At 27.0% G+C, this 16,267-nt stretch overlaps 2 protein-coding genes across 6 annotated transcripts; one reads left to right on the forward strand and one right to left on the reverse strand.

The window, feature by feature from the left end:
• Positions 1-1,051: 1,051 nt before the first annotated feature.
• Positions 1,052-10,071, reverse strand: LOC112686137 (E3 ubiquitin-protein ligase MARCH2). Of its 2 annotated transcripts, none has more exons than XM_025558299.1 (5): positions 9,527-10,071; positions 6,153-6,217; positions 5,259-5,439; positions 1,851-2,116; positions 1,052-1,781 (listed from the first exon to the last, which is right to left on the reverse strand). In XM_025558299.1, exons 1-5 carry the CDS (start codon positions 9,584-9,586, stop codon positions 1,136-1,138), a joined length of 1,218 nt encoding a protein of 405 aa, XP_025414084.1. In that variant the 5' UTR covers positions 9,587-10,071; the 3' UTR covers positions 1,052-1,135. The 2 variants fall into 2 exon arrangements, with proteins under 2 accessions (XP_025414084.1, XP_025414083.1); XM_025558298.1 differs by having other exon boundaries at positions 6,153-6,220; positions 9,527-10,068.
• LOC112686136 lies at positions 10,027-15,736 on the forward strand. 4 transcript variants are annotated; one of them, XM_025558297.1, is made up of 10 exons: positions 10,027-10,111; positions 11,731-11,925; positions 12,770-12,939; positions 13,197-13,417; positions 13,487-13,675; positions 13,766-14,029; positions 14,088-14,292; positions 14,360-14,515; positions 14,613-15,115; positions 15,564-15,650. In XM_025558297.1, the coding sequence occupies exons 3-10, from the start codon at positions 12,821-12,823 to the stop codon at positions 15,620-15,622; spliced, it is 1,716 nt and encodes a 571-aa protein (XP_025414082.1). In that variant the 5' UTR covers positions 10,027-10,111; positions 11,731-11,925; positions 12,770-12,820; the 3' UTR covers positions 15,623-15,650. The 4 variants fall into 4 exon arrangements, with proteins under 4 accessions (XP_025414082.1, XP_025414080.1, XP_025414078.1 ...); XM_025558295.1 differs by lacking the exon at positions 10,027-10,111 and adding an exon at positions 10,128-10,216; XM_025558293.1 differs by lacking the exons at positions 10,027-10,111; positions 11,731-11,925 and adding an exon at positions 11,969-12,674 and having other exon boundaries at positions 15,564-15,736.
• Positions 15,737-16,267: the final 531 nt, after the last annotated feature.

A 16,267-nucleotide genomic window follows, 5' to 3' on the forward strand; every position in this document is an offset into this window, starting at 1 on the left:
TGTTTTCCTTAAGTTAACATATTTTTTAGGTCATATAACATAGAACATCAACATTAATATCCATTAAACAACTTCATTTTTTATTCATAGCATATCATATAATAGCTATATCACACAAATTATTTTTAAACTATAATCAGTTTTAACATTATACATTATTTTAAGATCAGCTATAAATTAAATTGATTTTATAGGTATATCTGAAATGTCTAAGATAAAAAATATTTATTGTGACTAATGATGTTTCACTAATTGAAAGTATATTGAATACATAAAATTAAAAACAATTTATTAGTAGTTAATAATATTGACATTAATATTAAGATTGGGGTGAATATTATGATGTATTTATGATACAATGAAACTAAACAACACATCTTTTAATTGTAATGTATATTGAATACCTTACGTTAATCAAAAATAAACATTATAGAATAATATATGTAATTACTAAGATAATATATTTATTTATTTTCAATCTCTACATACTTCTACAACAAGCCATAATAACATTTTGTAAAATTACATTTACAAACGAATACTTTTCACTTAATAAATCACAAGAATTAGAACCATACATAAATTATTCAATAATTAAACTAAAAATAATATTATTTGACAATATAAATTTAAGAGAATTAAAAATTACTTGAAAGAGATTGAATTTCAATATTTAACACCAATGGGTGACGTTTATACATATATTATATGTTTGTATATGTGTGTGAGTGTGTATATATATAATATATAATGAGTTAGTTCAAAAATGAAATACCTAAAAAAAATGGTTTCATATTTATCAACATCACATATTTGTAACTCAGTCTTTGCTGGGTCAAAGTTTACACCTTCATCATCATCAAGTATCTATTAATAATGTGAATTAAAATCAATAATAAACATAATTATTAAATATTGAGCTTCTAAACATAAATTGTAATCCAAAATAAGTTTATAAAAATAAAATAAAATAAATATTTTGTCAGTATTCAAATAACTACTAATAATTATTTGAAATAAATGCTCAAAAAAAAAAAAAAAAAAAAAATAATTACTACTAAAAGGGAAGAAAATGAATTATATTGATTATTTTCTGTTAAATCACAGATCAGCTTATAGTATGTGTATAAAATAATTATTTATCATCTCTGTAATTAGAGAGTCGTCTAGAAGACAATAATGGAGATTGAGAAGGAGATCCATGGCCTTCTTCTATATCTTCATAGTTCTTGTCTCTTCCAAAATCCAATCGTATTTGAACTGGATTTGTAATATCAGGCACATCGGTTTTAGATTTTGATTCTTCAATTTGAATGTTTACATTTTTGTTGTCTAATTCGTTTTCAGTAGATACAGATTCATTTTGCCCAAATTTTATAACTATTTCAGCAGTTTTAATTTGTAGTTTCAAAAATGATGGATCTGACTGATTGCTTTGGCACACAGCTGCTTGGCTGCACTCACCTTCAGTATTTTCTCCTTGTTTTTTACCAATTTGTATGTGCCATGATGTACCTGTATCACTTGAAATTGGTTTTTCAATATCTTCTTGTTCACGATTGTCAATCTCTTGAAATCTTATAGGATTGTCTTCATTATTGAAAAATATATGAACATTACGTACACCTTTGAGATCAATACTGGTTTCATCATTTTGTTCAATTGGCGGTTTTACAATTGACGTAGCTGCATTAGTTTCAACTGAATTACTCTCTGCTACATCTATGAGTACATTTTGATTTTTACGTGGTTTTTCTGGAGCATTTTGTACATATATTACCCTAAAATATAATTGTATAACTAACAAATTTTCTTGGGTTTTATAATAATAAAATTAATTATTAACTCACCTATTATATGCTTTCCATCTTTGGCAAAGCATAAAATATGATTTGCACTGTATATACATGAAAACCACACCACCAGTGAAGCCAATACCTACAACAATCAGCTTAGTCCAAAATGGCCATTGTAACATTCCATGTTCAACTTCTTCTAACGTACGATCCATAAGCACATACAATGACCAACAAACACATGTCATGGCTATTATATGAAACAGCATTGCACACACCAATTTTTTACGCTCCATTCCAGACATTTCCAATTGTTCCCACTAAAAAAGTAATAATTAAATATTCAGTATACTCAAAATCTTAAAGGATCACGAAATAATAAAAAAAAAAAAAATGACTTTGGTTCAATTAATAAATAATTCATTAATATAACTAACAGTGGTACTAACATTTATAAACGTCAATTCATTGAAGCGTCCAAGCAGGGAAAGCGCGAGGGGGTGGACAATAGGGGCAGTTGCCCAGGGCCCCGCACCTTAAATTATTATTAAGGCTCCGCGGTTCTGATTTAACTGAACTTAAAATATTTTCACAAGATCACAGGGAATGACGGAGGCATATACATTTATATAGGAATTACCGACGCTGTCAAGGTTAACTATTTATATTTTCAATAAAAATGAAAAATTAAAACAATTATCATTAATAATTAAAATTATCTAAGAAAAATATACTAGATTCAAGGAAAACATATTAATTGGGACTAAAATGTCACAATATTGAATAAAATTAGTTTTATTTTTTAATTATTTAAACATTATAATTTATTAAATATACCTACACGTTTTGTAAAGATAAGGTCCAAAAGTATAGCAGGCACCCCCTAAAATACAGGACTGCACACACCTATGATTATATTATCAATAGACTTCCTACATTTTCTTACAGATTCCACGAGTACGGTTAGGTTACAAGTTTGTTACAGTTTAAGTATACAATTTATAAATTGTTTATAAGAATATACCTCTACATTATTTAGTATCTGTGATGAACATAACGATTGTTTTTTGCATAATAATAAATGTAATAAAATAATCGAAGACTAAATTATGTAGGTTAGTATAAGTCCAGTAATCGAAAACGGAATAATCATTAATATAATAAATATTTGCGAGCAACCTTTTTTGATTGACACTTTAACTACATGTCATTTTTAGTGAGAACCATATACCGATAACGTACGAGTAACCACCACTAGTTTGAGCGATAGTAAAATAACACATTTAAAACAAATAAAACCGATCATATGAATTTTGAAGAGAAAGAGAGCATTATTGCGCTGGTCAGTATGCTGATTTGTTTTATATGAAGGGGAATACTTAACCTCAACCGATATTGTAATGCATAGTATTAAAACACCATAGTATACCAAACTGACAAATTAAAAACAAAAACAAAAATACGTGGAAAAATTTAAGATCACAGTAGATACTTAGATTTCGTACCAAGATCAAATATTAAGGAACAATTTGATAACACTTCCCTACTAAAGAACTCGATTTTACTAGAAAAAAATGCAATCAACATATATAAGTGACATTGATTTTATATAAAAAACACGAGAATATATACAACAGCAGAGTGAACATAAAGGTCATGCACACAAAATACAAACATAATAAAAATCCTAATAGTAATTATTGTTATTGAGCAAAATTTGCTTCAGCCAAAAGAAGAACGCAAAACTTATGATGAACAAACTCAAGAAGGGCTTCAAGAACAAGAAATAAGATTGTAAGACATAATAGTCATCACTAGAACAAGCAACTTTAGAAAAATCCATGTCACAGGTACCTACTGCCATGGTTTCCCCGACAATGAGGATTTTTTAAGATAAAATAAACCCTAGGGCTTCATTTTTACAGGGGATGCATGTAGTAAACCATATGGGAATCGGATATTCATAATATTATTATTATCATTAATGGGTTATGTGTTAAGCACAAGGAACTAATATCCATACTTATTCATACTGAATAAGGTCTATTTCGATAATACAGAATCTAGTATTCCTGTCCGTAAATATTCACAAACTGTTCCATATCCGTCTAAATTCCTACCAACCATATACTTATCCTCAATGGCTGTCTATAAATACGGTGTTCATTTGCCCATGTTTTTAAAATATATCTAACTTACTCCACTTATTGCCTCAACGCTCATCTGGTCGTGAAGCCCGCACGCCTCTCATCGCCACCAGTGGCGTAATTAGGAATTTGGTTTGGGGGGGGATTATAGGTTTTAGCAAAATCTGTACACCTCATACAGTAACCCCCCAGAACAAAATTTTTAATAATTTTAATTTTAATAATAATAATAACAACAATAGTAATCGTAATAATAATAATTATTATAATAATCATATTATCACAATATAATAAATAAAAAAATTACATAAAAAAAGTTTTAGGGGGGGTCCATCACCCTAATACCCCCTAATTACGCCCCTGATCGCCACCAGCTCTGAGAAGTAAATTTACACTTTTCTCAAGCATAGCTTATGTACTCTGGCCCCAAATATTCAATTACTATTTTATTAATATTTTATTTGTATTATCTTTACATTTTATAAATCATTATTTTTATTTGTTTAACATTAAATCACAGTGCTTTGTTATTCAAACACCTTCCAACATCTCAACATTATTACAACATCACCGACGTGAACCGTTCAAGTATTTAATCGTCTACGGTGTATAGTGTCATCTTATCGCAGGTCGGTTCGCTACACTGTTCTAAAACATATTTTATTTAAACGAGAACACTTCTTACTCTAAAATAATGTAACAAAATATAGGTACTAGCTCTTTCAACTTAATATATGTATGTAACTAACAAATTACTATTAATAAATTTAATTAAATAATTATAATATTTTAATAAATTACTTTGCCTCATAAAATAAAATCCAAACGATGGAAATATTAAAAGTTAAACATTCGTTTAAAAAGACGTGTAAACGTATAATGAAGGTGATCGTCGTTCGTAAACATATAATACTTCTTATTTTAAAATTTAGATGGAAACATAATTATCCAAAAAGAGAATTAATATACATCAGTTAATTGTTGTGACTTCGAAGTTATTTATAATGGAATAAGTATAATATAAATCTATAATTGTATAAGCACTTTTTCGAATATACCTCATAAAAAATATAAATAAATAACCTAGAACCGCGTCGACAATTCCTGTATAAAAGTATAGGCTGCCGTCGCGGCGTGTGATCTTGTGACGTAACACAGCTATCTCTTTTGGGTTCTAGCACCTCAACGAATCGATATACATATACAAATTTTAGTACCACCGATAGTTATATTTATTCATTATCTTAAGCCAAAATCTTTAAATTGTTTCGTGGGCCTTTAATATAAATTAGTTTAGTTGATAAAATAAATTTACTTGACTGAAAGGTTTAGTTTTTGTTTGCATAATGAATTGAAATTTACACAGTTCACAGCATCGTATGTTCGATGATTTTATCCATTGTTGTAAGCATACTTGATGAACAAATCGTAATGAACCGGCACAATAACACGGAGCTATTAAGGGTGTGTCAATATCGCCTTCACAATGACAAATTCTAAAAAAAAATAAAGTAAAATATAAAAAGAGATAGAAAACAAAAATTCAAGTTTAATCAGATAATTATTTTTTAATCCTCCAAATATTAATTAAACTACAAAAAAAATTACATTTTCAATTCTTATCAATATATTGTTATTATAACTCATTTTTTGCTGATTTTGGTGCTATAATATAACAAAATAAAATTAACTCATGTAAATAAAAAAAAAAAAAATGTAGAATAATTAAAAAATCTTTCATAACATTGTCTATGTCTTTAAAATAGGCAATATTGCCAAATAAATTCAAAACTGCTTTGTTTAGAGTACTTAATATTATAGTTTTAACATCTATTATCAAATTTAAAGAAGAGAATATTTTTGATATAATATTAAATTATATTTGTAAAATATTAACTAACACAGAATTTATAATAGAATAAGTAATATTATAGTATAAGAATGTGTAGAATGTTAACATCTTTGTTCTAACAAATATTACAAAAATGATATGAAATTATCTCAGAAATATTTTTATAATGAGATAATAAATTATACATGCTTTCTTAAATGTTTATTTTAAATACATATACATTTGTTAGAAATATAGAATATAAAATACTATTATTTAATACTTATAATATGAATGTATATGAAATATATATGACAATTTTAATCAAATAATTTCATTAATTTTTAAGAGTAATACATTATAATTTTATAATTATACCGGCAAATATCAAAATTCATTGAAGAAAAACTGGTGTTTCGAGAAAATCCGTCATCATTCTTCATCTTCTGTAAAAAATAAAACAATATTATATTTCAAAATGATTCCTACATAATACACCATGATTATTTCATCATTTGATATCTGCTAATAAATTAATAATAATCTTGAGCGATGAGAAATTATTGGTTTAACAATGTAATAATTTTATACTTCGATACATAAAATTATACACAAAAACTTTTTAGGAATCAGATTTCAATGCAGAAGCAAATTATTTCTGAAAGGTTTGACATAATGCATTCTAAAGATACAAATGTGTTTAAAGAACACATTTTTCCTCAAAAAATAAATAAATAAATAAATAAATAAAATTGAATTGTAGGTTTAAAATTTAAAGTTTTCTAATAATTCAAAATTATTATACAATACTCCTTTATTGTCAGTAAATAAATTATTGTTTATCAATTTATTACTATAAAAATTATCTGATATACTGTTATAGTTATATAACATGTTTATCTTTGTGATAGGGTATTTATTGTTTTCATTTAATTCGAAATATTTTTCATTCATTGTTTTTTATGTTAAACATAAATTATAAAAAAAAAAATTAAATTGTTGAAAATGATGGGTAGAAACATGAAAAGAGATAAGCATTAAAAAAATTTGCAAAATATTTTTGAAGTACTTTGTAGAATTGTATTTAAAAAGTTAGCTCACAACAGATGAACCAGTCCTATAATAAAAAAAAAAAATATGCATAGTACTTATCAATCATAACCATTTTTCTAAATTAAATTTAAGTAGATTAGTTTTAAAGAGTAATCTGTAATTAACATTAAAAAAAAAAAAAAAAATTGAACAGACATAAAAAAAGATTTTAATGAAACTATAAAAAAAGAATGTTATTATGAAATTGCAAGGATAATTGTAATTAAATCTTAAGTAAATTGATATAGAAATACACCATGAATTCATAGTACCCACTCTTATACTATCACCTAAATTAAAATATAAGTATGGCAAAAGGCCAACAACATTAGACTATTTATTTTATACAAAGAACATGAAAAATAATTCAAATAGAAATAATTTAATAATTAAATAATAACACTGATAATTTAATTTAAAAATGGTTTTTTTTCATATGAAAATATAAATATATATATTTAAATATTTTTTAATGAAAAAATTAATTATTATTTAAAATTTAAAAAAAAAAACTATAACTATATATATATACATTTTCAACAAGAGTAATACCAGGTTAACCAATCTAAATTTTGTTTGAACATTTTTTAATAATTAAAATAATTCAAGATAAGTATTAACACTTATTTTTATAATAAACATACAATTAATATAGACAAAAGTACTTAGATTTTCATTTTAACTTAAAGGGAAATTATAAAAATAATTATTATATTTTTTAATAAATGAATCGGTTTTTTCAAAAAATAAATGAGAATATTTTAAACATTAAAAATGTATATTTTAAGCTCTCAAAATTTAATTAATTATTTAATCATAAATTATTTTCTAATAAATAATGTAAACATAATAAACATTTGTTATCAATGATATTTAACATGGCTTACAGATTAATGGATAGTGATCCATACAAAAATCTATTTTCAGTTTAGACTATACAAATACTTTTATTTTTGCTTAGTTATTCATTATTATTAATATATCATAATATTTATAAAGAATCAAAATGAAGTTATTAGAATGATATCATAAACAATTATCAAATAATTGTGCCTGTAATCTATTTAATTAATATTTATAATAAAAAATATAAAAAAAACCTATGAAATATTACACATAGTTCTACATAAAATTTGTTTTATATCCACATATAAAATATTTTTTTTAATTACAAATAAATGCATAAAACAAAGGAATACTTTTAACTTCAAAAATATTATAACTATTAATTATAATAGTATTATGACCGAGAAACACTGTTATTTATCAGTAAACCCATACATCAATATCTATAAGCAATATAGTTTGAAAAATAAGATAAAGTTAGTTTTATAGATTTGTTTTTATTTTTCATATACGATTAACATACACCAGTATATCGACCTTCGCTTATCAATAATAACAAGATAAATAAAAACCATAGACATGAATTATTATACTAAATTATGCCTATGATTAACTAAGTTATGAACTATTCAATTACACAACATTTCATGAACCTCCATTTGTAATTAATATATAACATTAAAATATGAACAGTATATGAATTAGAATAGATATTCAATAAAAAAACTCATTAGGTCAGAACTTGTTCAAGAATTTTGGAAAAAAGTACATAATAAATATTTGTTTCGTATATTTTTACAAAATCAATATTTATCTATTTTGACCTTGTAAAAATGTGTATAGTAATTTTTAAACACAATGTAATAAAGTAAAAAATAATATTCACAAAAAAATATATTTTAAAATAATTTTAAATTGTCTTATAATAATCAAAAGAATAGGTTAGTTTTATATAAAAATAAGTTAAAATAGTTTACAATTTTATTAAACAATTTAATTTTTAATTTCTCATTAAAATTAAAAAAACATGTAAGTAACTCTTACATAATCAAAACTATAAACTATAAAAAATTTATAAAATTAACATTTTTGAAAGAAAAATTGTGGTATATGAGTTACCATGGTGATTCATTTTTAAATAGGTTTTGAGAAATCAATTTATAATTCATAGTAATAAGATACAAGTGTAACTAGTACTAAAATTTAAAAAGTGCTAAAAAATACTAAATACTTATATAAAATAGCTTACAGGCAAAATAGAGCTTTCACTCACTTTCTTCCGAATTGTTTCATCTAATAAGAGTTATTTTTATTACCTGTACTATAAGAGTTAAAATTTGTTTTTCATTAAATGTCCTATATTAACATTCTGTAAGTTATAGGTACTAATTTATTTTAATTAAATTACATTTTAATAAATTTACCGTTAGAAAATAGTTAAATGTTATGAGGCATTAAATAAATTACCCTACATATATTATTTGTAATTAATTTAATTATATTTAAGTAAATAATCATTTTCTTATTTTCAAACTGATATTTTTTAAGTAAAAATTAAAATAGTTTGAAGAAAAATTAAATTATTTCTTAACTAGGTTGTACCTCAGCTCCCAATACATTCTAATATTAATCGGTTAACGACAAGATGTGTACCAATGAGGTAGACGTGAAATCATGAATAGCAGAATCCAACACAACGTAATTTTAAATATCAATATGTTATATAATTAATAGTTATGATAATATAATAGTTCAAATTATTTTTATAATTATTAATTACTATTAACTGGGAATACGAAAATTTGAACGTTTACCGATTGCTGTACGACAGCTTGGACATCCGTAGGATCAGATCTGGTCAGTTTCTCTTGCATGGCACGGGGACGAAATGGTGAATCATAGGTCTGGTCGAGAACGGTGGAAAAACGGAGAGACGGATCGGCGGTCCAATCGGTGAACCATGGAACGAGACGAAAACGGCAAGGGTTCGGGACCTGGTGCGTAGCGGATAAAACAACGACGGTCTGCGGATGGAGTTCACGAACGAGACGATAACAACGGTACGAAGGCACGGGACTGTGTGGCACCGCGGCACAAAGACACCTACCAAAGCGCACTGGCCCAGATGTGAGACGCACACACGTTCTGACCGGACATCGACCGCAACGTCACAATGCTCATTTCGCCGCCGCCGCAGTCTCTTTCGACAAGTTCAACGTATCCCCTGCGTGTGCGCGCACTGCGGAGCCGATCGAGCGACACAAAGGAATCGGACCACAGCGCTGCGGGCCGTGGGCAACGCCGAATGCACAGCGCGTGCAGTTAGCGGTGGTGTTACGGCGATGGTAGCGGACGGGAGCAGCAGGACTGCAGCAGGAGCAGAGCGACCGCTTCCCCAGGTGGATAAGTGATGCGACCGACTGATAACGCGACCAGCGGCGGTGAATCCGTGACGTCACGGCTTATCCGTCGCGTCATCACGGGTCGTTCAAACAAATCCCATGGTATTGCTACGAAATGTTCGGTTTTTTCCTTTTTATTTTTTTTTTCGGATCCGAGGAGCAACCCGACCCCCAGACCATGGTCCCTTGACAATTTTTGGTGAAAAAAATTATTCAGATTTTCCCTTTCCTCAATTGGTTTTTATTTGTTTTTAAACAAAAAATGACTTCTAAATGATGTAGGAATAAAAAAAAAAAAAAATGTAATCTAGTCTAAAGTTCAATTTTCTGATTTTAGTTGATAATACATTTAAAACATTTAAATTTCCTGATGTATGTTTAGAATTGCCAAATCATTTAATCTATTCTCTGATGTTGTTTTCCTAATTAGGAAACGTTTTATTTAATAAAAATTAGTTTGTGAATAGGTAGTCAGAAAAACGTTTTCATCACGCTGAAGAAATGTTTTAATTACATTCTCAGTTTTGAGATTTGAACAATATTCTCTCCATAGTTTCAACTTTCCTATGGCTCCAATTTCAGTAGTATCAATATTAACAATATATAGATAACATTATTCATTTTATTATTTCATTTACTCCGTCATTTAAAACCGACGAAGTTAGTTTCTCTGTTAAAAAACAACTAAAGTGAATAAGTTTTTGTGAATAATATATTCTATGAATCTGTCATTAAGCTGGGTTAAAAAACTATCTAAGAAAGGAATACAATCTATCAACTTACCCTAAATATATAGGTATATGCAATCTGCCCCCTCCCCAGGGGCGGCTTTACAGTCTTGGTTAAGAAAGAGAGGGGAAGTTATAATTTTATAAAATCTCATAACAAAAAAAAACAACAATTTTTACAACACAAATTCAAGTCGTCTATTTTTAAAATTGGCAAAGATATCAATAATATGATCTATTTGATTCAGAATATCTACTGTATGATATACATTAATTAGACATAACGCTGGTTGTCTATCTTCAGTCATCCTTGAACGAAGCCAGGTTTTTAGTCTTCCAAGTGTGGAGAAACTCCTTTCAACCATCATACTTCTATGGCTCTACATACTTGTGCGTGTCGTATGATAGTCCATAATATGCATTTTTTGTTAACAATATAAATTTTTTTATAAATACGATATGGGCTTGGGGGGCCGAAATAAGCGTTTTCCAATACTCAAGTATTCCTGTTTACTAGGAATTTACTAAATATAATCAACTCCGCTAATCAGCTTATGCGAATATTTTAAGCTCGGGCCCGAATTTTAACCAAGACGGAGCGTGTTTACATAAGGACAAGAGCGGACCGGGCTAGTAAAAACCTACTGTACTAAAATTTACCTTTTTGATAGATTTAGAGAAGCAATTATTTATTTTTTTTTTTTTTACATTATTTTTTTTATACACTATTGAATGTGAATTTACTTATATACAATTATTTATTTGTACCTATAAAATGATAATTATGATATAAATATAACACATTTTTCATAATTTAAATTTAAATCAACATCGGTTTATAATGTTTATTATAATTGGTATGTTATAATACATTTGTTATTGATGCAGGGCTCCATAACACAATGGCCTACTGTCCTACAGGAAAGTAGGCCAGTGAGCCAATTCACCCCTGCATAAGGCTCCACGCCGGTCAGATGGTGTGAACGTCACAACGGGAATGTGTTCAGAATTGCGGTCGTCCAAGTCGTGTGAGACGAATCCCGGTCGGAGTGGCTCTGGCGAGCGACGCGGACGATAAGCGAAGTGCGTAAAAGGTCTCTGAAAGGTGTTTTTTTTCTAAAAAAAAAAAAAATGATGATGTCATCATCGTACTTGGGCGCAGCCAGCCTACCGCGTGTCAGTGTATTCGTTCGTTTTCGAGTTTCGCCGCCGCAAATGCATCAGTCACTCGACGGGGAAAAAATTACCCGCCGTGAATTGTCTGCGAAGTCTATCAGCTGATGACAGTAGGGCGGCGGCGAGGGTAACATTGGGATAGGTGGCGGGAGAATTCACACGCAACGCTGCCGCCGCAAAACCAAAACAAACGCTAACGGTCCGGTTGATAAACATTGAACCATTCAGAAGATTATAATCGTGTCTCTAACTCGCGTTATAATAATTCGTATGGTTTAAAATATATTAAGTAATTAAGAATTCTGATTAGATTATTTCTATTTAAAATAAAGTATTTATAAATACATACGATTGGCATGTATATCACTGTGCATGGTGTTTTTTTTTCTTTTTGTCACTAACTACTTTTACATTCTTATGGTGTGTCGCCAAGTACGAAATAGAGTGATGACAATCACTACGTCTTCTGACGATTACACGAGACACGTTTCCGTGGTATTTTGACGGTAAACCCTAGTCGACACACAGAGTTCGTGAACAGCGACGAAATGATGGTCGATTTGGTCCAGTACTATGAGTACTCAAACAAGCTCATCTCGTCCGTATCCGTCTTCAATTCGTTCATATTCACTACCGACGACGGCTTGTTGATCATCGTATGTACAAATTATCACCGCCGTCGTCAGTTTTGATGCACCACTATAGTTATGATTCATGTGTGCTTGGGTTCTAACAAAACGCTTTCTTTCAGGATTTGCAATCGGACCTCTTCAGACCGTCTGCCGATTTCAAGGTATTCCGCATGTCGCTCGATTACTCAAAAGAAAAACCGTTTGAGGATAAGAACTTCAAGGAAATACGCTTCCAAGGACCGGTAATATGTCAAGAACATAATTTAACTGTGTTACCCGACAGTCATCAGTGAGTTGTTAATATCTGTTTCTTAATTGGTTATTCAAGGGAATTGGAAAATACTTTGCATATTAGTTATGCTGGATAGTGAATTATAACTAATACTTTTTATTGTTTCCCTTTTGTTGTTCTATTTCTGTTTTCCAATTCCTTTATTAGCTGTCCTTATAAATATATAATATTAATGTTTTGTTTGAATATGTTATAATTAACAACAGTATTAACCATGTTCAAATGTAATGTTACTTATATTCATATTGTTTCAGTTTAAATGTCATTTATATGGGAAGTAATAGCAATATTGTTTTCTTGGAAAAAAAAAATAATGAGTGGATAGAAAATTTAAGTGATTTACCCCAAAAATGGTTCATGATTGTTTCAAAAAAACCTGATTTCTTAATAAACAAAACTAATATTAACATCCTCAAAATGGAAAACCAAATTTTTTATTATTGTCGAGAAAAAGAAAAAGAATTACAAATTAAAAGTTAGGATTTACGTAAATTCTTTTTTTATCATTTTTATCATATCTCAATATAATTTAAATTCATTACAGGTTTTGTTTTTACTCACATCTTGAAATATGAAAATGGAACTGAAGTTTATGGAACAATATGTTGTCATTTAAATAATAAATTGACATTTTGGTTAACTACATCAAAAAAATCTTCATTTTTGACTGAGTATGAATTTCATAGTGCTTGTATAAAGTACATGAAATGGTTTCGTATCTCAAATGAATTATGTAAGTCAATTTAATATATTTTTGCATATTAATTGAAAAATATTTGAAATTTTTTTTTATCAATGAATAACTGTTTTATTTTGTTTTTAGCATGGTTATTGATTTTTTTGACAACTGGTCAAATTTATGTTCATGAAATATGTCAATATCCTAATGTGCAAAATACTTTTTATTTGTGGTCAGATGAAGACTGTGCCTATGTAAAAAATATTTGGATAGAATGCATCTCAAATAATAAATGTTTGATATTTTTAACAAAAATGTCATTTGTATTGATTATATTGTATTCATTAACTGAAAAAAAAATTTTATCATCCAAAAAAGAAATGATTCCTAAAACTGCATTCATACCAGGTAATTTCAATATTTTTTTTATTTATCAACATTTTTTTTTCTTATATTATATTTTTAGGTATTACATTCATAGTAGAAAAAAATTTGTTACTTCTAGTAACAGATGTTGGTAAATTTATTTGTATGTATATTTCTACTACAAATTCAGAAGTGACTTATACTTTAAAGACAATAAATAATAATTTCAAGAAACAAGTACAAAAATTTACATGCACATCAGTTATTTTTTCAAAAAATCAGTGCGCTTGTGTTTTAACATTTGAGTAAGTTAAAATAATTTTACTTTAAAAATATTGAAATCATTATAATATATATTATTATATATTTTAGATGCAACTTAGCTAAATATAGTAAAAATGATGGTCAGATTAAAAATAAACTTGTATTTTGTGTAATTCCTGAAAACTTAATAGAACTAGAAAATAAAATTTTATCCGTGACTAATAACAAATATGATGATGTTATTGATTGTCTTGAGTCTTTGAGGTAATTATACACATGTAATATTATGATTTAATTATATTATATAGATATATATATTAATAATTTTGTTTGTCTTATATATTATTTTTATTTTTTATAGGATAATTAGAATGAATGATTTAAGTAATGAATTATTTGAGTTTGATAGGAAATCCTTAGACAAATGTTCCATTCAATATCTTAAACTTACTTATTGGAAAATAGCATTTAAAAATAATAAAAGTAAACACGATGAAAATATTTTAAAAGAATTGCAAATGTTACTTCATATGAATTACTTAATTAACTGTTATTCTAAGAAAAAATGTAGTAATGTGGAGCAATATTATTGCCGAACAATGCTATCACATTACAATAATAAGTTACCTGATGAATATGCTCAAATTAAATCAGAGGCTACTAGATTAATTTGTTTGTTTATTGATGCCAAACATACTTACTTTTGCAACACATGTGAGCGAGTACTGATGACATTTACAGACTTTAGAATGTTCATTTGTGAAAAGGAACACAAAGAACTTAGATGTCCGGTCACATTAGGACCACTAGGTTTACCATGTTTGGTATGTTCAATGTGTAAAACCATGGCTAATGTTAATGCAAGTAAGTTTTTCAAGATAAAGATTTTTACAAATTATTACCTGAACAAGAGCTACATATTTTAGTTTGCTTATTCTTGGACACAGATTTTAAATTGAAAATTAAACATTTTGCTGTAATGTTTTAACAAAGGCAAAATAAAAATTTAAATAAAAAACATTAAACATTGAAGTATAATATATAATTTAATATAAATATTGAACATATCTGTTCTATTTAATATATTTTATTAGTTTCTCTAGTTGTCAAAACAACTTAAAACTTCTTTAATAAATAAAGTAAATATTATTTAAATTTTTCAATAAAATTTCATTAAATTTTGATTAATTAATATTTGCTTCATATTATCATTTTTGCATTTAATTTAAATACTTATTATATTAAATAATTTAACTATTTATTTTGATAACAACTGAAATATATATCGTATAACATGTAATTTTTATTACAGAAAATCAAGTCTGCGTTTGGTGTTTTGGGAAGTATTTACCAAATGAATTACTATTCTAGTTATTTGTAAATAAATGTAATTACAAATCATGATGACTGACATTTAAACTTTTTACATGGAACTAAATAATTGGCACTAAAATGCAAGCTTGTATACTATTGTTTTTATTATATTTATTAAATTTTATTATTTGTTTTGAAAATACTTGTTCTTTTCTTTTTTAATTGTTTATATTTAAAAAAAAAAATAAGAGTAATATATTTATACGTCAATAAAATTATTTATAGCATAAAAATTGTCTGTTAATAAAAATAAATGTTAACATAGGCTTTGTTTAGAAACAAGTACTGTTGAAGAGTTAAATAATGGTTTGAGCCATATACTATTTTTGAAATATGTATAGTTCTGTTTAGGAAATATAAGAAATTATTACTTTTGATTTTTCTGTAAATTTTATTATTAAAAAAAAAAAAAAACCGTTTATTTTAAATATAGCTATAAGCTAAACTATTAAATTCCGCCTAAAGCAGAATACTATATTGGTGAAATTATGTGATTCTTTCAAATCTATCATGTTTATTATAATATCACAATTGCTAAAGTAATAAATAAAGAACTTGGTTAATCTCATTTATAGTTTAAATAGAATCATGTTCATATTATTAAAATGAACATTTATTAGGTTTAAGTTATTTTATTAGAAA

The sequence above is a fragment of the Sipha flava genome, unplaced genomic scaffold, assembly GCF_003268045.1.
Source record: "Sipha flava isolate LNK unplaced genomic scaffold, YSA_version1 2_pilon_pilon, whole genome shotgun sequence".
NCBI classification, from domain to species: Eukaryota; Metazoa; Arthropoda; class Insecta; order Hemiptera; family Aphididae; genus Sipha; species Sipha flava.

What these genes read in the sequence shown, in the direction of transcription:
- LOC112686136 (XM_025558293.1), top strand. Translation starts at nt 12,567, where the DNA reads ATGATGGTCGATTTGGTCCAGTACTATGAGTACTCAAACAAGCTCATC. An exon ending in ACGACGGCTTGTTGATCATC is followed by an intron (nt 12,675 to 12,769) that starts GTATGTACAAAT and finishes GCTTTCTTTCAG; the next exon opens with GATTTGCAATCGGACCTCTT. An exon ending in TAAAACTGCATTCATACCAG is followed by an intron (nt 14,030 to 14,087) that starts GTAATTTCAATA and finishes TTATATTTTTAG; the next exon opens with GTATTACATTCATAGTAGAA.
- LOC112686137 (XM_025558298.1), bottom strand. Translation starts at nt 9,586, where the DNA reads ATGCAAGAGAAACTGACCAGATCTGATCCTACGGATGTCCAAGCTGTC. An exon ending in ATGAATTTTGATATTTGCCG is followed by an intron (nt 5,440 to 6,152) that starts GTATAATTATAA and finishes ATTTTTTTTTAG; the next exon opens with AATTTGTCATTGTGAAGGCG. An exon ending in AAACTAAACCTTTCAGTCAA is followed by an intron (nt 2,117 to 5,258) that starts GTAAATTTATTT and finishes TTACTTTTTTAG; the next exon opens with TGGGAACAATTGGAAATGTC.